A 21,760-nucleotide genomic window follows, 5' to 3' on the forward strand; every position below is an offset into this window, starting at 1 on the left:
CATTTTTTACAGGTCACCTAAGGTTTCTTTTCTTTGTTGTATAGACATTAAGGTATGTTCTTTTTTTTATTTTTACGGGCCCCCTAAGACCCCAGGCCTTGGGGTAACGCACCCCTTAACCCCCCTTGTCGGCGGCACTGTGAACAAATTACAGATCCCGCATCGGTAAAATGATGTGACCAACCTAAAAAATAGAAGCTTGTTATACATAACGGCTAAAAAATATCTCAGATCTCAGTGAGTATTTCGATTTGCCCACCCTTGTAGTAGTAGATTATATCTCTGGTTGTGGCGGCGTTGCGAGCAGTGCAGTAGTAGAGCTATTGCAGAAGCGCTGTCAACCAACAGAAGGTGGATGAGGCAAGGCTGATAAAGGCTGAGAAGAGTACATACCGAAACAGCCCGGTGAAAACAAGGTGAATATGAGCTGTGGCATGGTATGTGCATCCCACATTGCATGCCTTTAGCAGTCTTTATATAAAGGCAGACATAGTTCGTGGAAGCCGCACTGTCATAATTAGAAAAGCACAAGGTTTCAAGGAACTTCTTGATTAAAAACATTGAAGACCATCGAGTATCTGGCACTGCTTTGACCACGTCTAAATTGACAAAACTCTATGATGACCACTTACCTGCATCGCAGTTAATTCCATGCCATCCCGGTTCACAGTTACAATAATATTGGTTAATATCATTGACACACGTGCCTTTTACGCATGGTCCTGAAGTGCATTCATCTATATCTGCTTCGCAGTCAGGGCCTGTCCACCCACTTGGACATTGGCAAATAAAGCTGTTAACTTGGTCGATACAGAATCCTCCATTTTGGCAAGGGGAACTGTTGCATTCATCAATGTCTGTTCGGAAATGAGGGTTATTCAATATCTGTTATATTTGATATTGTTTCAATGTTCCAATACCATATATATATATTAACTACAAGCTGTAACAAAATCCAATCTATGAATCACTTATTGACGTTTCACCTTCATCTATGACATACTTCTTTGTCTTATTAATTCATATACTTTTAGCGTTTTTAAATGAAAGGACTGTATCCAACCCCATTAGTATATATACATGTAGAAGACATTTGGCTGTTTGATATTTCTGGCCATGTGATTCGCTGATTTAAGCCTACCACGAAATTTTAAGAAGTCAAGATTGCATCTTGGACGTCTAAGAATTTCGCGGAACACTTATATCAACAATGGCAGAGCCAGAAATCCCAAACAGCCAATCATCTTATGTGTATTCAATTATTGACCAATGAAATGAACGCGTAAGATTTTACACACCTAATATTTCTTGCACGTCTAAGATTGATAATTGTAGTGATGGACGGTATCACCAATGTGATACCCAGCAAACACAAAAACGTTTTAAATAAGTTATATTTTGGCTTTTGGTTTAGGTAAAAACGTTTTAATAACATTAAAATGTCGGGTTATATAAAGGTTATGATAACGTTTTAAAACGTTTTGTATGAAAACACACTACAACAATATTTTTAAATGTTTTCAAAAAATGTTATTGTAAACTATTTTTGCAAACATTTTTGCAAAATATTGTGTCAATACTTAAAAAACATTATGTTAAAATATTTGAACCCAGGAAACACAGAAATGTTCTTTTAACCTTTTAATAACATTTAAATGTCGGGTTATATAAAGGTCATGAAAACGTTTTTAAACGTTATTGAAAATATTTTGGGCAAACATTTTTCGCAAAATATTTTTCAACTCCCAAAATAACATTCTGTTTAGAATGTTTTGTATCAAGTTTTCAAGAATGTTTTTGGAATGTTATTAAAACGTTTTTACACCCTTTATATAACCCGACATTTAAACGTTTTCTGTAAAACATTTTCGTTTGCTGAGCAGTAGATTATCAAAAAATGTTTTTTAAGGTTATGAAAACGTTTTATACTCTTAATATACCGTTTATATAACCCGACATTTAAAGGTTTTTGACAACCTTTTATAACCTTTTGCGAATGATGACGAAGACGTTTTGTGTTTGCTGGGTAGCTGCTGCAAAAACACCTTGAAAACTACTACCACCTCCTCCTACAGATACCATGCGCAGTCATCGATCATAAAGTACCGTGGGATAGTCAGTTCAGTTAAGTTATAAGTTACGAAGAAACCACTTGGTAAATTTTAACAATATTCACTATTATCATTTTCCGGCATAGTTTGTCGGCAAAGTGGCGTATAGTGGGCCACCGCGAATAAAAAAACTTTTCGAAAAATCGGCTTTGAAGAAATGTCAATTTAAATTTGTGTTGTGTAAGTCAGACATTCATTAAATTTTGTAAACATGGTAAATGATTTGAAATTTCAGTAGTAAAGTAAATAGATTTTGTTTGTATATATTTTTCAAAAGAAATAAAGACATACTATATCGCTGGCAAACTGAGAACAATAATTAAAAAAACTATACGCCACTATGGAAAACACGCAAAACGCAATAACCTAACCTAATGTTAACCTTACGCCACCTCGATCGCCGTGTGATCCTATATGGCGTTACTTTTCATAGTGGCGTATAATAGGTCCGATACGTCACTATTGAATGTAGCTAAGTGTACGCCACTATGACATGCAATGTTTTTCATTTTTGCGGATATCTCTTAATTATAAAATGTGTATAAAAAAAAATATATATATATTAAAACGCGAGTGCGCGTGTGTGGTGAGAGCGACACACAAGCGACACGCAAGTAAGCGGGCAGAGCGTATAAAAATGATAAAGCGCGTTAAACATGTTCAAGGAGGAACAAAACTATGCGGGCCAAACGGAAAATATAAAAAATATATAAGCGACAGGAGAAAAACGCAAGCATCTGGCCAGAGTGTATAAAATTAAAGCGTGTTAAACGCGTAAACGCGCTTTATTTTATATGCTCTCCAGTACATTCATATATCTGCTTCACTTACCATTATCGCAGTTCATTCCCTGCCATCCTGGTTCACAGATACAGGAATACTGGTTAACATCATTGATACACATGCCATGCACGCATGGTCCTGAAGAACATTCATCTATATCTGCTTCGCAGTTAAGGCCTGTCCACCCACTTGGACATTGGCATGTATAGCTGTTGACTCGGTCGATACAGGATCCTCCATTTTGGCACGGGGAACTCTTACAATCATCAATGTCTGCAATGCCTGAAGATGAGAGAAGAGGGTAGGCATTTTGGATTTTAGTTTGACAAAACCAAGTGAATATTTGGTAGTCACTACAATATTTCCGGAGTTGCTTAGTCTCTTTTGCAAACTTTAGAAGTGGATCGTAGACGTGACTTAGGAGGTATGTGCCCTCCTCTCTGTTAAGGGTCTTGGTGCCCCGTCTCCTTATCTCCATTGCTTCCCGAACTTCTCTAGATCGTCTGTCGTGCTCCAGCCCAAGGAGCTTAGATTCTTCCCAGTCTATAACGTGATTATCCCTTGCAACTTGATATGAAATGGCTGATTTTGTCTGTTCTATTTCTGATGTTCTGCGTTCCGAGCGAGTGTTTGATGTTCAGCAAGTCTGGTACCGAAACATTAAGCAGAAGTGAAAAAGGCGAATGAGAAAAAGTACACTCGCTCGGAACACACTCAAACTTGTTTCCCGGGAAAGTGTATCAGATGACCATGTCCGTCATATCTGATAAAGTCCTCCGATTAGTAAGACAAAATATTTTAGTGAGTACCAAATATCCAAAATGTCTATTTAATGAACAAACCTGATGAATCTATTCAACAAAGTGAAGAGGGTTATATTAAAAGTTCGCTACTTTAATTCCAAAATGCCTCAACATACTTAATAGTTAGCCTCTCAGCCACGCGCAATTGGGAAATGGTGTTCACTTTATGTTTGAAGTCGATTCTAGACCAAAATTTTCCGAGGAACACGATCCCGGTGGGCCTTTTTGAAAAAATGTGCCCAAAGTGCCATTTTCCGGGGGTGCTCCCATTTTGGGGGTCAAAATTTGTTTTTAAGCATTCTCTGGCCAAATATGGTATATTTGGTGTCTATTTATATGTTTTCGAGCATGACAAATCTATTCTGATAGTTTTTAAAATAAAAAATAGCTGCCTTATGCTCAAAAATCCAAAATGGCGCCCAAAATGCCTTTTTCCGGGGGTGCTCCCATTTTGGGGGTCAAAATTTGTTTTTAAGCATTCTCTGGCCAAATATGGTATATTTGGTGTCTATTTATATGTTTTCGAGCATAATAAATCTATTCTGATAGTTTTTAAAATAGCTACCTTATGCTCAAAAATTCAAAATGGCGCCCAAAATGCCTTTTTTCCTGGGGTGCTCCTATTTTGGGGGTCAAAATTTGTTTTTAAGCATTCTCTGGCCAAATATGGTATATTTGGTGTCTATTTATATGTTTTCGAGCATAATAAATCTATTCTGATAGTTTTTAAAATAGCTACCTTATGCTCAAAAATTCAAAATGGCGCCCAAAATGCCTTTTTTCCTGGGGTGCTCCCATTTGGGGGTCAAAATTTGTTTTTAAGCATTCTCTGGCCAAATATGGTATATTTGGTGTCTATTTATATGTTTTCGAGCATGAAAATCTATTCTGATAGTTTTTAAAATAAAAAAATAGCTGCCTTATGCTCAAAAATCCAGAATGGTGCCTAAAATGCAATATTTGTCCAAATTAAAATATTTCCCCATGTAGGAACATTTTAAAAATGATTTTAGTACCTATTTGCATTGTGTGGGGTACAAAGATCACAATCAATCTATTTTCAAAATTCAAAATGGCTGCTGCATACCCAAAAATCAAAATGGCGGCCAAAACGATGTAGTAATATGGCCAAAAGAAAACAATGTTCCACAACTTTAGTGTCGAAAATTAAGTGTTAAAATTTAAATATAATTATGTAGAAATGTGTTGGCAGCAGTTTATGAAAGCTCAAAATGGTTGCTATTGGCTTGAAATCATACTAGTAATGTCCGTCACATAGCTCATAATGGCTGTTTGTACTAGTATATGATAATGATCTTAGGTTCAATTTTCATTTTCTTGATTTAAACTTATATTGCAGCTCCCTTCAAAATCCAAAATAGCTGCAAGAACCAAAACACCACCTAATTGTGATTTGCTGTTCGCAGGTCATGTTGATCGCCATTTTGAACACCAATTTACCTTAATTACCGTTACATTCAAGATGGCCGATGAAGTTTATTTCGTATTTTCCTATTTCATATAGTTAATATTAATTGTCATTTTTACGAGTCATCTTCTGAACTCTCTTCACTCAACGTTACCTCTTCGTCCTCTGAATCTTCAGAGTCGATGATCAGATCATATCCCCTTAGTTCTGTTGGGATTTCTGGAGTCGGCATGACTGCTTCTGGTGGTTCATCCCCTTCCTCCTCTTCCACCATCTGTCTCACCTCATCTTCATTTGGAAGAGTGCCGAACCACGGTACCAAACGGGCTTAAGAACATCATCATCATCAAGCTCCCAGCCGTAGTATAGAGGATTCTGATGTTTGAACATACCAACCAGGCAATTAACCATACAGTTTACTACCAAGTTTGCACGTTGGATGTGGCATTTCATTGTTTTACTGTCAGGGTTAAGCCAGAGACCTTCAGAGAGCGGGTTACCTTCCGCTTCTTTCCCTTTCCACACATTCTCATTGCATAGCGACTATCCCCTGCCGTCTTTTCCTTCCTTGGCCTGTTGTAAACTATGTGAAGTATGAAGTCTGTAACTTCATTAACAGTGGCTACAGTTCCTTCAAGGCTAGATAGAAGTTCTAGGCTTTCGGGATTCTGTTGCCTCTTGGTAAAGGCTCTCATTTTAGACCGGCCATAAAAAGGTTGCGTGAAGTTGCTGCCTGTTACTACATGAAAAGCAGGTAGGCTCTTGCAAATATCTCTTCCAAGGTGATTTACAAGAGACTTGATATGGTACGTTATGCCTGCTCTTGACAGCCTGGTCCCTTTTCTGAAATACGGGTTCTTAGTAGCATTTTCTGCTACAAATAGCAACAGAATAAATACATTTGTGTCATCAGCTACCACACAAGTAGTATGTGTTGCAGTAGAATACACTGCGAGGAAAGCCAGGCGAGGGTCAGCTTCTCTTTGATAGGAGCACAGCTCTGGGATTTCTCTATTACTGACTCTGGTTCTGACGGAAGGCAAAAACACACATGACACTTTGTGACAAACACATCTCTTCCTGGAGTAGATTCATCAGATAAGATGAAGGGTCGTCCAGAAAAAGGAAAAGAAAGAAGATTAACTCACCTTGACCAACAGTTACCACAGCTTGGTGAATGGAATGACTTCCTTACAAATGAATCCAACAAACTGCAGCTAACGCAACTTCTAGCTGATTTCATCTTATCTGACGAATCTACTCTATAGGAAGATGTGTTTTTGTCACAAAGGGTCATGTGTGTTTTTGCCTTCCGTCAGAACCAGAGTCAGTAATACGAGAAATCCCAGAGCTGTTCTCCTATCAAAGAGAAGCTGACCCTCGCCTGGCTTTCCACGCAGTGTATTCTACTGCAACACATAATACTTGTGTGGTAGCTGATGACACAGATGTATTTATTCTGTTGCTATTTGTAGCAGAAAATGATACTAAGAACCTGTATTTCAGACAAGGGACCAGGCTGTCAAGAGCAGGCATAACGTACCATGATATCAAGTCTCTTGCAAATCACCTTGGAAGAGATATTTGCAAGAGCCAACCTGTTTTTCATGTAGTTTTTCATTTCATTCATTTCATTCGGTTGCGAAGCAGGCGACTACAAAGTTTCTCCATGTACTACGATCTGAAGCCAAAGCGGCAATGGCTTCTGGCAGTAGAAAGATAGTAGTAACAGGCAGCGACTTCACGCAACCTTTTTATAGCCGGTCTAAAATGAGAGCCTTTACCAAGATGCAACAGAATCCAGAAAGCCTAGAACTTCTATCTAGCCTTGAAGGAACTGCAGCCAATGTTAATGAAGTTACAGACTTCATACTTCACATAGTTTACAACAGGCCAAGGAAGGAAAAGACGGCAGGGGGTAGTCGCTATGTAATGAGAATGTGTGGAAAGGGAAAGAAGCGGAAGGTATAAACCCCGTCTCAGGCTTCCCCATGACAGTAAATTAATGAAATGCCACATCCAACGTGCAACTTGGTAGTAAACTGTATGGTTAATTGCCTGGTTGGTATGTTCAAACATCAGAATCCTCTATACTACGGCTGGGAGCTTGATGATGATGATGTTCTTAAGCCCGTTTGGTACCGTGGTTCGGCACTTCCAAATGAAGATGAGGTGAGACAGATGGTGGAAGAGGAGGAAGGGGATGAACCACCAGAAGCAGTCATGCCGACTCCAGAAATCCCAACAGAACTAAGGGGATATGATCTGATCAGCGATTCTGAAGATTAGAGGACGAAGAAGTCCAGTTGAGTGAAGAGAGTTCAGAAGAGGACTCGTAAAAATGACAATTAATAACTATATGAAATAGGAAAATACGAAATAAACTTTATCGGTCATCTTAAATGTAACGGTAATTAAGGTAATTGGTGTTCAAAATGGCGATCAAAATGACCGGCGAACAGCAAATCACAGTTCTTGCAGCTATTTTGGATTTTGAAGGGAGCTGTAATATAAGTTTAAATCAAGAAAATGCAAATTGAACCTAAGATCATTATCATATACTAGTACAAACAGTCATTATGAGCTATGTGACGGACATTACTAGTATGATTTCAAGCCAAAAGCAACCATTTTGAGCTTTCATAAACCGCTGCCAACACATTTCTACATAATTATATTTAAACTAACACTTAATTTTCGACACTAAAGTTGTGGAACATTGTTTTCTTTTGGCCACATTACTACATCGTTTTGGCCGCCATTTTGAGTTTTGGGTATGCAGCAGCCATTTTGAATCTTGAAAACAGATTGATTGTGATCTTTGTACCCAACACAATGCAATTAGGTACTAAAATAATTTTAAAAATGTTCCTACATGGGGAAATATTTCAATTTGGACAAATATTGCATTTTAGGCGCCATTTTGGATTTTTGAGCATAAGGCAGCTTTTTTTTATTTAAAAAACTACCAGAATAGATTTTTCATGCTCGAAAACATATAAATAGACACCAAATATACCATATTTGGCCAGAGAATGCTTAAAAACAAATTTTGACCCCTAAAATGGGAGCACCCCGGAAAAAGGCATTTTGGACGCCATTTTGGATTGTTGAGCATAAGGCAGCTATTTTAAAAACTATCAGAATAGATTTTTCATGCTCGAAAACATATAAATAGACACCAAATATACCATATTTGGCCAGAGAATGCTTAAAAACTAATTTTGACCCCCAAAATGGGAGCAACCACGTAAAAAAGCATTTTGGGCGCCATTTTGGATTTTTGAGCATAAGGCAGCTATTTTTGATTTTGAAAACTATCAGAATAGATTTTTCATGCTCGAAAACATATAAATAGACACCAAATATACCATATTTGGCCAGAGAATGCTTAAAAACTAATTTTGACCCCCAAAATGGGAGCACCCCCGGAAAAGCGCACTTTGGGCACATGTTTTCAAAAAAGGCCCACCGGGATCGTGTTCCTCGGAAAATTTTGGTCTAGAATCGACTTCAAACATAAAGTGAACACCATTTCCCAATTGCGCGTGGCTGAGAGGCTAACTATAAGGGCTGGGGTATGAGCGACCTTGAAGTACCGGTATCTGGAGAGGGGAAGCAATGAGTTACCCCAAATCACAGCGGCAGGTAGTATATATTTATTTTGGAAGGTTCGTGTTTGTTTTAAATTTTGGGGCGTTTTTCCAACATTTGATATTTTCGGTGATATTTCAAAAGGCGTCATGCGAAAGACAACTCTTTGGGCACCTGGTTTGTTCTTGTTATTGCAGTTCTTTTCCACATACCTACGTTAACATTCGATTGGGTGATTTACTAATATTATATATTTTATGACTGCAATTTGGCGTTTTCAATGCGTTTTACACGTATCATGAAATTAACGCAAATATCTAGTCACGCTGCTTTTAGAATTTTTACCTGATCGTCGGCTTTTGCAGGCAACAGAATGCAGACTGGCTCACGATGTCGTATTCCTCTATGTGGTTCACTCATTGATAAAATGAGTTTGCATTCCTTGTAACAACACACACATTGCCGTCTGGAAACCGGGTCTGGTGCTGATTTTGGAACAGCCAATAGACTTCAGCGCCGTATCAAATCTCATAAAAACCACACGACTGACGACTATGTGTTTATGTTTCCCGCACGAAAGCTTGTGTCTACATCTATTACTATACTTCTTTGGAAACGTTGACCTTTGACCATTCTTTGTATAACGCCCTGATATGACCTTGATATGTTCGCTTGATTGGGTACGTTATAGCATCCATTTAATTGTTAGGACTTGGTCAGTAGATAATACTTGCAGGGATACAATAGTTTAACATGGTGTGTGAGCATGGTGAAAGACTCATTATTGATTAGGCGCAGACATATTAAAGGCACAGGTCCTTTGCGTGTATAGCAGAAAATTATAATAGAATGTGTGAATAGAATGTTTGGAATTTTGCAACTAAAATACTAACTGCATTCTGCATTATATATTTATTTATTTATTTAGGCCTATGCCTATTTATTTATTTACTGACTTATTTATTTATTTAATTTATTTGGTATATTAGTTAGTAGGCCTATTTAGTAATATTCCATGATAGGCCTACGTCGGTTTATTATTGATTGTTGATAACTTGACAACTTGATTGATTGATCGATTGATAGTCATTTCACATTATATTCCTAGTTTATAGGCCAATTTGAATAGCATCGTACATTAGATAAATAGACCTATCAGTATTGATTTATTATATTCAGCAATATCAAGGATTACTATCAAACTTCTCATAGCTGATTGACAGTTGGCTCAGTGGTAACGCAGTAGGTTTTACAACACCGAGGTCCCAGGTTCGACTCCCACCTCTGCCTATTTTTTGCAAGGCTGAGAAAAAAATGAAATTTCTGGACTGCAAACTTATTTGGCGCGCGATCTGAGCTGGTCCTTTTCTGGTGGCTGTGTCTGTTACAGGCACACTCCTTCTGCATCCAAACCAGGTTCACGCTCATTACACCTCCCTTAATTGAGTGTCAGTAATTTGAGTTGACATGGTTACCGATCCATGTCTATCCTATCTATAACACGCTCAAATAAGTGCAAAAATTACTTACGCTAACACTGTTTGGAAAAAAGACCTACCACATTACCCTTCAAACACAAAACGTTTTCGACATTATTCGGAAACGGTTAGATAAGGTTGTCAGAAAACGTTTGAATGTCCGGTTATATAAATGGTATACAAAGATTATAAAACGGTGTCATAAAATTGAAAAACATTTATTGATAACCTACTGCAAATATTCTAGCATAATGTTATTTAAGATGATATTGAAGATGATATTATAATAAAAGCTTTGTGCATAACTTTAAACCTACATGTGGCCTGTTAAACCTTGTTGGAACTCTTATATAGCACTGGCTTCTGTGCTGTACTCTGATACCTGTATGATGATTTTCCAACTGTAGGATAGTAGCTGATAGTTCAGCACTGGTAGTTCCACAAGAGGGGCTATCAGATCTCAAAGCAGCCAAGCAGCCCTTTCCTTAGGCAAGGCCTACCTGCTGAGCAGTGATGACAGATTCAATTTACACTGTGTATTGCATGGTCTGTTGTCAAAATATGTATGGGAAAATTTTTCAAAAAGCTTAACTTAATTTAAACACATGCGCAGTGAAATTTGCACTCCACAAACTATCTTCATAAAGTTTACATTGGGAGAAGAATTTTAGAAGTATTGAGATCTTTGGTGAAATTTAATTTGCATGTATGGAAATGTGATAGAGAAATTACGATATCCAGTAGTCAGAGACAAGGAGAGAAAGTTATGGGTATAATAACTTAAAGGAGTATTTCATGATCCTAGCATCCTCATTTTATGACGTTTTTCAGTACATATCCACGAAAAAAGCATATTCCCAAAATTTCAGTTGATTCCGATTTTGCGTTTGCGAGTTATGCATGATTATGTGTATTACACTGCTCCATAGACATACGTTGTAATTTCGTTCTGGTGCACCAGAACGAAATTCAAATTTCGCGATATCTTTACTAAACGAATTAATCTGCAAGAAATATTTTGTACATAAACATTATGTAGCCAGAGTATTCCAGTGATATAAAAATCTCAACTTTTTTTGAAAAAAGTGGGGGATGAGGCTGTGGATCACGAAATGCCCTTTTAAGTTCAGGTAATTGAACAACAATTCAATAGCATAGCCGAGATTTTTGCTAGAGGGGTTAGCCTGTGTAGGACGGGGCCCAAATCCACCAAAAGGGGTGGTATGGGGTCGTGGTGCCAAGTAAAAAGAAGATTTCACAAAGGACCACCCCTGGGGACCACTTTTCATGCTAACTTGAGCTGTTCAAAATATCCAACAAAAGTACATTCTTAGATGAAGTAAGATGAAGTAGAAAATTCTGCACTTCTTCCTTGCAAAACATCCTGTCATGTAGGCGCTAGGCCTACAGGCCTGTTTGTGTAGATGTTACGCACTTTTTTGAGGGGGTAAAGAAATGAAAGAATCATTAATTATTGTTTGCCTTACAAGAACGGTGGTCCCAATTTACAATAAAATTGCACCCCCCCATTTTGTCAACAAAAATTCTATGACCCCCCCCCCACCACCACTGATACACCTTGCCCCCTAAACAGGCTAAAATTGTATTGAAATCAGTCTTTTTCAATAAAATAAACATACTATCTGTGGTCATCTTGTGACTCTACATTTTGGTCATTACAAATGTTATGACCCTCCCCCCATTTTTCTTTTCAAAAATTTATGACCCCCATGACCTCCCTAAAATGATAGCCCTGTAAGCTCCTTGAAATATTGTCATCCAAAATCACCATCCTTGGATCTACGAGTATAATGATAAGATAAATCTCATGGAATTGCGCCTTAGTCTGTACAGATTGGATTCCCCCCTCTTTCTCTCCTTTTCTCTCTCCCGCTCATCCCCCTCTATCTTTTCATCTCTCTCCCACATTTTTCTTTTTTTTGTTCCTGTACTGGCAGGTGGAGGGGGATATGCATTTTTGTCAGAGCCCCGGAAGCTATGCCATTGTTCCACTTCCATTTTATTTCATTTGATAAAAGATGGCCATGCATGACGTAGTCTATAATGGTAGAGAAATTAAAGCTAATTAAAACAAAACTATACACTAGGCCTACTGCATTCAAATGGAAAGTCATACCAGATAATCAGAAACCTATAATATTTTCTATTTATATATTCTATTGCATCGCCATTTAAAGGTGTATTTCGTGATCCTAGGATCCTCTTTTTAAGACATTTTTCATTAGATATCCACCAAAAAAGCTCATTCCCCAAATTGCAGTTGATTCAGACTTTGTGCTTGCAAGTTGTGCACGATTATTGCAAAAAAGATTAATCTACAAGAAATTTTTTGTACATAAACATTATGTAGCCAGGGGTTTCCAGTGGTATAAAAATATCAATTTTTTTGGAGATATTAAGTTAGGAAATGAGGATGTGGATCACGAAATGACAATGTGGATCACTTTATAATATAGGCTACTGGTCAGACAATAGAGAGACCTGTGTGTGTTTGTGATTTTTGATATATCTTTTTTGAATGATCAAAAGCTATTTCACCATTAAATAACATGAACTTTAAAACACATAATTTTACCAACATTGAAAGCAAATTATCTTGGTACTGAAAGTGGTTAGAAACTTTATGGATCTAGCCTATGGTGTATTGTATTAATTAATGTTGCATACCAATCACAGTAGGTGATTTCCAGGCTCATGATATTTGGGTATGTGATAAGTGATTGACAAATTGCTTGATGGGGAGTGTAAATCCTGCTGTTCTGAGGGGTAATAAAATGAACAGTGGAAATACTAGTTCCCTCGCTACGCTCGGTGCTCCCTTCGGTCGCTATTCGAGAGGCGTCGCGGTTTGTGGAACGGGGCTACGCTACGCTCGGTGCTCCCTTCGGTCGCTATTCGAGAGGCGTCGCGGTTTGTGGAACGGAGCTAGTTCTACTCTTATATATATAATTGTATCTCACACGAGATCCAGGCCTTTTCTCCGGCTTGTTGCTGTTGGCAGTGTACCTGTTGTTTGCCATAATCTTATTTAAGTGTTGACAAAATATTTGGCAAAAACAAATGTTTGCAAAAATGTTACAATAACATTTTCAAAACATTATTGTTGCAGTTTGTTTTCATACAAAACGTTTTAAAACGTTTCCATGACCTTTATATACCCCGACATTTAATGTTATCAAAACGTTTTTATCTAAACCAAATCCCAAAATAGAATATGTCTACGACGTTTTAAAAACATGTTTGTGTTTGCTGGGTATGCAGCAGTATGCTTGAAAGGATCATAGCGTTTGTTTTCTCAATTACAAGTTACTCATTTCGGTAACAAATGGACGGTTAATTCTGTCCTCCATAAGAAAATGTAAGTGACTTTGGGGTATATGCATAGTCACTTGCGTCTAACTAACAATGCTAACTGTTCAAGTGACCATGCATGCATATACCCTAAAGTAACTTGTATTTATTATGGAGGGCATAATTCACCGTATGTTTGTTGCCAAAATGAGTAACATTTAATTTAGTCATCTGGACTGCGCATGTATTTGTGTTACGCTTGTGGTGATCGCGCTCTAAAAAAACGTGTTCAACAACAACCACGGGCAAACGGTCATTTTAGACACAACTGCGGAGTCTCAATGCAACCAGAATCTGGTTGCCGAGTGTGATACTTGTTAACACGTAAGAGTCTCAGTCAATCTGAAACTTGACGAATAAGGGCAGCAGTCTAGTGTTATATACCAAACTCACCACAGTTTAGTAGGAACACCAAAAATACCTTTACACTACAAGCGTTGATTATTCTGCAAATCATGATTCGTTGTAATGCTTGAAGAGCTGATAATATACACAAAATATACAATGGGACAACATTTTAGAATGATAGAATGTTACAACATACAGTAAATCAAATCTAACTCTTACTTTTGTCGCAGTTAGTTCCCTGCCATCCCTGGTCACAGTTACAAGAATACTGGTTGACAGCATCGACGCACATGCCATTCACGCATGGCCCTGAAGAGCATTCATCTACATCTACTTCACAGTGTAGGCCTGTCCACCCACTTGGACATTGGCATACATAACTCTTGACTCGGTCGATACATGAGCCTCCATTTTGACAAGGAAAGCTGTTACATTCATCAATATCTGCAAGATGATAAGAAAAGAAGTGGTACTTATTTGAAGTGCACTATCCAAAAAAAACTCAACAAGAGTGCCACTGAAATCGTTTCTTGTAAACCTCCCCTACTCTGATGAGTTTGCGCTGGACTGCGAGTACCGGTACTACATGACGTCTAATGTTATATGAGGGCGCTGATCTCGACCTGCAGCATACAATATCGCTCCAGAAAATTTCACCTTTTTTACTGTATTTGCATCATTTTGTACGTATAAGGAACTTAGTTAACTGTTTGTAAGTACTCCGTGATACTAATAAGGAACTTAAGATTCATTATGCTGTTATAGTTTCACCGTATATGAACTTTTTAGTACCATCGTGTTTCATCGTTATTGACTCGTATTGGTTTTCGTTCCCACCTAGTACATCGAATTCTGCACCTTGATCAACATGATATGATTGTATACTGTATTCATTTTGCTTATGTAACTTGTATTAATTGCTGCAATTATGAGACCTTTCCTATATGCTCAATCAGCGCTCATTCGTTTCGCATGGAAAGGTGTCGCTAACAACCACTATGTGAACGCATCAGTGAACGCATCAGTGAAACTTTCACAATTGAAATTTCTCGCCCGTGGATGCAGAAGTGGTCGCCATAAGAAAAGATTGATAGCCACTACCATAACAAACAGAATCCCGAAATGCACTGCACCAAAAACAGTGTCTGGCGTTAATACTCGAAATCTTGTAAATGTTCCGCGATGTATTGAGCAGAATACCCATAATTCACCTGGCATAAGATTCGCAACATGGAACGCTAGGTCTGTCAAAGCCAAAAATAAATCTGCATCATTGTGTGATTACGTTATTTCAAATCAAGTGGATATTTTGGCAATTACTGAGACTTGGTTGACGGGCACTGATAAAGACAACCGTGCCCTTGCAGATATCAAAAATACTCTGCCAAATTACGAGTTCCATCACATCTACCGTAAGCATTGTAGAGGTGGCGGAGTAGGTGTTATTTTCCGTGATGGTTTGAAAGTCAATTTTAATAACACCCGCGACTTCAAATCATTTGAGTATATGGACATGCGTATCTCTTCTGGCTCCACTGGTTTCCAACTTCTGGTCATTTACCGACCGCAACAGATTCTGAGAGCAAAAATACATCATCTTTGTTCTTCGAAGAGTTTTCGACGTTCCTCGAGTCCCTGTGCGCAACAGCTACTGATCACCTTTTGCTGGCCGGGGATTTCAATTTCCACGTTGATGTCGTGGATGACCGCGAAGCATTGCGTTTTCTTCAAATGCTTGAACTTGGTAACCTTCAACAACATGTAAAGGAACCTACTCACATCGATGGTCATACTCTGGACCTTTTGATCACCAGAAATGACGACGACCTTGTTAGATCTGTGACTGTGTACAGAGGCTTACCATCTGACCACTTTGCCGTGAAGTCCATTGTTAACATCACTCGTCCTGGACTAAGTAGGAAGCTTATTACATCTCGCTCTCTACGCAAAATCAATGACGCTTATTTCCGGAAAGATATTCAATCTTCTGTGGACTCTATCTCAGTTGATGATCTTGATTCAATGGTCACTGAATATCACGACAAGCTGTCTGGAGTCCTTAACAAGCATGCTCCAGAAAAGGAAAGAACGATTGTGCTGCGACCACACGCACCATGGTACACTGAATCTCTCAGAGTAGCCAAACAGAAAAAAAGGCGTCAAGAGCGTAAGTGGTTGAAAAGTGGTCTTACTGTTGACAAAGAATTATATAAGGAGCAGTGTGCAGAATACAAACAACTTCTGACAAAGTCTAAGACTGAATTTCACAGTAATGAGATCGGCGATGCTAACCAACGCGATCTGTTTCGTGTGATTGATAAACTTACATCGCCAAAGGCATCTCGTACACTCCCAGATTACGAGAACCCAAAAGACTTGGCCAATTTGTTTGCCACATTCTTCAGCGACAAGATCAAGATGCTGCAGAATAGATTGAACACCATCGAATCTTCAACACATGTGCAGGCAAACAAGATGTGTGCAACGTCCTTTAGTGAATTTACTCGTATCTCAGAGGACGAGGTTTTGAAAGCAATAAAATCTGCTTCTATTACGTCTTGTCCATCAGATCCACTTCCTGTTAGCACCTTCAAATCGTGCCTTGATGATCTACTACCGCTGATAACTGAGATAGTCAACACGTCTTTGACATCTGGAATATTTCCTGTATCGCTAAAGCACGCTCGTATTATACCCCTGTTAAAGAAATCAAATCTGGACATCAACAACTTCTCTAACTACCGCCCGATTTCAAACCTTGCATTTATGGGAAAGGTAATCGAGCGATGCGCTGTGCAACAATTACAAACATATCTTAGCGACAATCATCTTCACGCTTCAGCACAATCTGCATATAGACAATTTCACAGTGTGGAGAAAGCTATTGTTAAAGTGCAAAATGACATCTTAGCTGCACTTGACAAACGCGAGGAAGCTCTGCTAGTATTGCTCGACTTCAGCGCTGCTTTTGATCTCATTGACCACAATCAGCTGCTCGACAGGCTTGCTACTCGCTACGGCGTCAAAGACAAAGCACTGCAGTGGTTTGCATCATACCTCAGCGGCAGAACCCAGTCCGTCGTCATACAGAATGTGTCATCTGATCCTGTTGTCTTAGAATGCGGCGTTCCACAGGGATCTGTAGCAGGCCCACTGGCTTTCACCATCTTCAGTGCACCACTACAGGATATCATCGAGTCTCATGGCATCAAGACTATAATCTACGCTGATGATACACAGTTATATCTGACGTTCCCGCCTAAAGATCGCGTTCAAGCCATCAAGAAAATCGAGGCCTGTATCGCTGATATTCGAGCGTGGTGCCGATTGAATAAGCTTGTCTTGAATGATAGCAAGACGGAGCTCATTTATTGTTCTTCCAATTTTAACAAATCACCTTGAAGCCGTCCATCAAGATCGGCGATGCTACGATTCATCCGTCGACCAGCGCAAGAAATCTCGGCGTTATCATGGATCCCAATCTTTGTATGAGTGATCATGTAAATAACGTGTGCAAAGGAGCTTTAGTCGGTATAAGAAAGATCGGACAAATACGCAGCTATCTGACAGAGGATGCCACGTTAAGTTAGTGCATGCCTTCGTGACATCAAGGCTAGATTCCTGTAATTCCCTTTTGTTTGGATTACCAGATCGTGACATACACAAAGTACAGATGGTACAGAACACAGCAGCTCGTCTTGTTCTTCGTGTTTCGCGACGTGATCATATTACACCTTCGCTAAAACAGCTACATTGGTTGCCAATTAAACAGAGAGCTATTTATAAGATCCTGCTTCTTGCATATAAAGCCCTGAATGGTATGGCACCTGAATATATTTCTGATCTTGTTGAGCTGTATGTACCAACCAGAGCGTTGAGATCGTCCTCAGAGTTTCGCTTGAGTATACCATCTTATGCTACGAAATTCTACGGTAAAAGATCACTTGCCTATGCAGCTGCTGCTTTGTGGAATACACTTCCAATTCACATTCGGCGAGCATCTTCTACCAGTATGTTTAAATCGCAGCTGAAAACGCATCTTTTCATCCAACATTTCAATCAATCTGTTTAGAATTGTGCTGTTTTTCATCTGCTACGCCATCTTAAATCATTATATTTATGAAATATGTTTTTATTATGCTATTGCAATTCTGTGAAATTGCATATAGGCTGATGTTCTGGAACCTCTCCCCTAAGTCCTATATTATCATCGCTCATGTGTGTTTTTTAAGATACCGCTGTGCCGGTCACATTTCTGCATGATTGCATTTTGTATTCTTCGATGTGTATTATATTGTTTCATCATCTATTAGTGTACGGTGATCCTGAAGGGTCATAACTGTCTATGGAAAAACACACAGTAAAAAACTATATAGAAACCAATGCAAAATTCAAAAGTGGCATGAAAAATTGCCTCTACACGTAAACCTATGGGATTTTGGAAAATGGCAAGAAAACTTACTCTGCACGTAATTCAATGGGATTTTGCAAAATGGCAAGAAAACTGACTCTACACGTAATCCAATGGTATTTTGCAAAATGGCAAGAAAACTGACTCTACACGTAATCCAATGGGATTTTACAAAATGGCAAGAAAACTTTCTCTACACGTAATCCAATGGTATTTTGCAAAATGGCAAGAAAACTGACTCTACACGTAATCCAATGGTATTTTGCAAAACGGCATGAAAACTTTTTCTACACGTAAACCTATGGGATTTTGCAAAATGGCATGAAAACTTTCTCTGCACGTAATGCAATGGGACTTTGCAAAATGGCATGAAAACTTACTCTACACGTAATCCAATGGGTTTTTGCAAAACGGCATGAAAACTTTTTCTACACGTAAACCTATGGGGTTTTGCAAAATGGCAAGAAAACTTACTCTACACGTAATCCAATGGGATTTTGCAAAGTGGCATGAAAATATTTTCTACACGTAAACCAATGGGATTTTGCAAAATGGCAAGAAAACTTACTTTACACGTAATCCAATGGGATTTTGCAAAGTGGCATGAAAATATTTTCTACACGTAAACCTATGGGATTTTGCAAAATGGCAAGAAAACTTACTGTACACGTAAGCCAATGGGATTTTGCAAAGTGGTATGAAAATATTTTCTACACGTAAACCAATGGGATTTTGCAAAATGGCAAGAAAACTTTCTCTTCAAGTAATCCAATGGGATTTTGCAAAATGGCAAGAAAACTTACTCTACACGTAATCAAATGGGATTTTGCAAAACGGCATGAAAACTTTTTCTACACGTAAACCTATGGGATTTTTCAAAATGGCAAGAAAACTTACTCTACACGTTAACCAATGGGATTTTGCAAAATGGCAAGAAAACTTACTCTACACGTAATCCAATGGTATTTTGCAAAACGGCGTGAAAACTTTTTCTACACGTAAGCCTATGGGATTTTGCAAATTGGCAAGGAAACTTACTCTACACGCAATCCAATGGAATTTTGCAAAGTGGCATGAAAATATTTTCTACACGTAAACCAATGGGATTTTGCAAAATGGCAAGAAAACTTACTCTACACGTTAACCAATGGGGTTTTGCAAAATGGCAAGAAAACTTACTCTACACGTAATCCAATGGTAATTTGCAAAACGGCATGAAAACTTTTTCTACACGTAAACCTATGGGATTTTGGAAAATGACAAGAAAACTTACTCTACACGTAATTCAATGGGATTTTGCAAAGTGGCATAAAAATATTTTCTACACGTAAACCAATGGGATTTTGCAAAATGGCAAGAAAACTTACTTTACACGTAATCCAATGGGATTTTGCAAAGTGGCATGAAAATATTTTCTACACGTAAACCTATGGGATTTTGCAAAATGGCAAGAAAACTTACTCTACACGTAAGCCAATGGGATTTTGCAAAGTGGTATGAAAATATTTTCTACACGTAAACCAATGGGATTTTGCAAAATGGCAAGAAAACTTTCTCTTCAAGTAATCCAATGGGATTTTGCAAAATGGCAAGAAAACTTACTCTACACGTAATCAAATGGGATTTTGCAAAACGGCATGAAAACTTTTTCTACACGTAAACCTATGGGATTTTTCAAAATGGCAAGAAAACTTACTCTACACGTTAACCAATGGGATTTTGCAAAATGGCAAGAAAACTTACTCTACACGTAATCCAATGGTATTTTGCAAAACGGCGTGAAAACTTTTTCTACACGTAAGCCTATGGGATTTTGCAAATTGGCAAGAAAACTTACTCTACACGCAATCCAATGGAATTTTGCAAAGTGGCATGAAAATATTTTCTACACGTAAACCAATGGGATTTTGCAAAATGGCAAGAAAACTTACTCTACACGTTAACCAATGGGGTTTTGCAAAATGGCAAGAAAACTTACTCTACACGTAATCCAATGGTAATTTGCAAAACGGCATGAAAACTTTTTCTACACGTAAACCTATGGGATTTTGGAAAATGACAAGAAAACTTACTCTACACGTAATTCAATGGGATTTTGCAAAATGGCAAGAAAACTGACTCTACACGTAATCCAATGGTATTTTGCAAAATGGCAAGAAAACTGACTCTACACGTAATCCAATGGTATTTTGCAAAATGGCAAGAAAACTTTCTCTACACGTAATCCAATGGTATTTTGCAAAATGGCAAGAAAACTGACTCTACACGTAATCCAATGGGTTTTTGCAAAACGGCATGAAAACTTTTTCTACACGTAAACCTATGGGATTTTGCAAAATGGCAAGAAAACTTACTCTACACGTTAACCAATGGGATTTTGCAAAATGGCAAGAAAACTTACTCTACACGTAATCCAATGGGATTTTGCAAAATGGCATGAAAACTTTCTCTGCACGTAATGCAATGGGACTTTGCAAAATGGCATGAAAACTTACTCTACACGTAATTCAATGGGATTTTGCAAAATGGCAAGAAAACTGACTCTACACGTAATCCAATGGTAATTTGCAAAACGGCATGCAAACTTTTTCTACACGTAAACCTATGGGATTTTGCAAAATGGCAAGAAAACTTACTCTACACGTTAACCAATGGGATTTTGCAAAATGGCAAGAAAACTTACTCTACACGTAATCCAATGGGATTTTGCAAAATGGCATGAAAACTTTCTCTGCACGTAATGCAATGGGACTTTGCAAAATGGCATGAAAACTTACTCTACACGTAATTCAATGGGATTTTGCAAAATGGCAAGAAAACTGATTCTACACGTAATCCAATGGTAATTTGCAAAACGGCATGAAAACTTTTTCTACACGTAAACCTATGGGATTTTGCAAAATGGCAAGAAAACTTACTCTACACGTTAACCAATGGGATTTTGCAAAATGGCAAGAAAACTTACTCTACACGTAATCCAATGGGATTTTGCAAAATGGCATGAAAACTTTCTCTGCACGTAATGCAATGGGACTTTGCAAAATGGCATGAAAACTTACTCTACACGTAATTCAATGGGATTTTGCAAAATGGCAAGAAAACCGACTCTACACGTAATCCAATGGTATTTTGCAAAATGGCAAGAAAACTGACTCTACACGTAATCCAATGGTATTTTGCAAAATGGCAAGAAAACGTTCTCTACACGTAATCCAATGGTATTTTGCAAAATGGCAAGAAAACTGACTCTACACGTAATCCAATGGGTTTTTGCAAAACGGCATGAAAACTTTTTCTACACGTAAACCTATGGGGTTTTGCAAAATGGCAAGAAAACTTACTCTACACGTAATCCAATGGGATTTTGCAAAGTGGCATGAAAATATTTTCTACACGTAAACCAATGGGATTTTGCAAAATGGCAAGAAAAC

General features: G+C 38.2%; 1 protein-coding gene across 1 annotated transcript; it reads left to right on the top strand.

Annotated features, from left to right (window-relative positions):
- The first annotated feature begins 17,591 nt into the window (after positions 1-17,591).
- On the top strand, positions 17,592-17,990 carry LOC140143962 (uncharacterized). The gene has a single exon (XM_072165795.1). It carries the CDS (start codon positions 17,592-17,594, stop codon positions 17,988-17,990), a length of 399 nt encoding a protein of 132 aa, XP_072021896.1.
- The last annotated feature ends 3,770 nt before the right edge of the window (positions 17,991-21,760 follow it).

This window comes from Amphiura filiformis, unplaced genomic scaffold, assembly GCF_039555335.1.
Source record: "Amphiura filiformis unplaced genomic scaffold, Afil_fr2py scaffold_34, whole genome shotgun sequence".
Taxonomy (NCBI): domain Eukaryota; kingdom Metazoa; phylum Echinodermata; class Ophiuroidea; order Amphilepidida; family Amphiuridae; genus Amphiura; species Amphiura filiformis.

Coding starts and splice junctions, on each gene's coding strand:
- LOC140143962 (XM_072165795.1), top strand. CDS start 17,592: ATGGTACAGAACACAGCAGCTCGTCTTGTTCTTCGTGTTTCGCGACGT.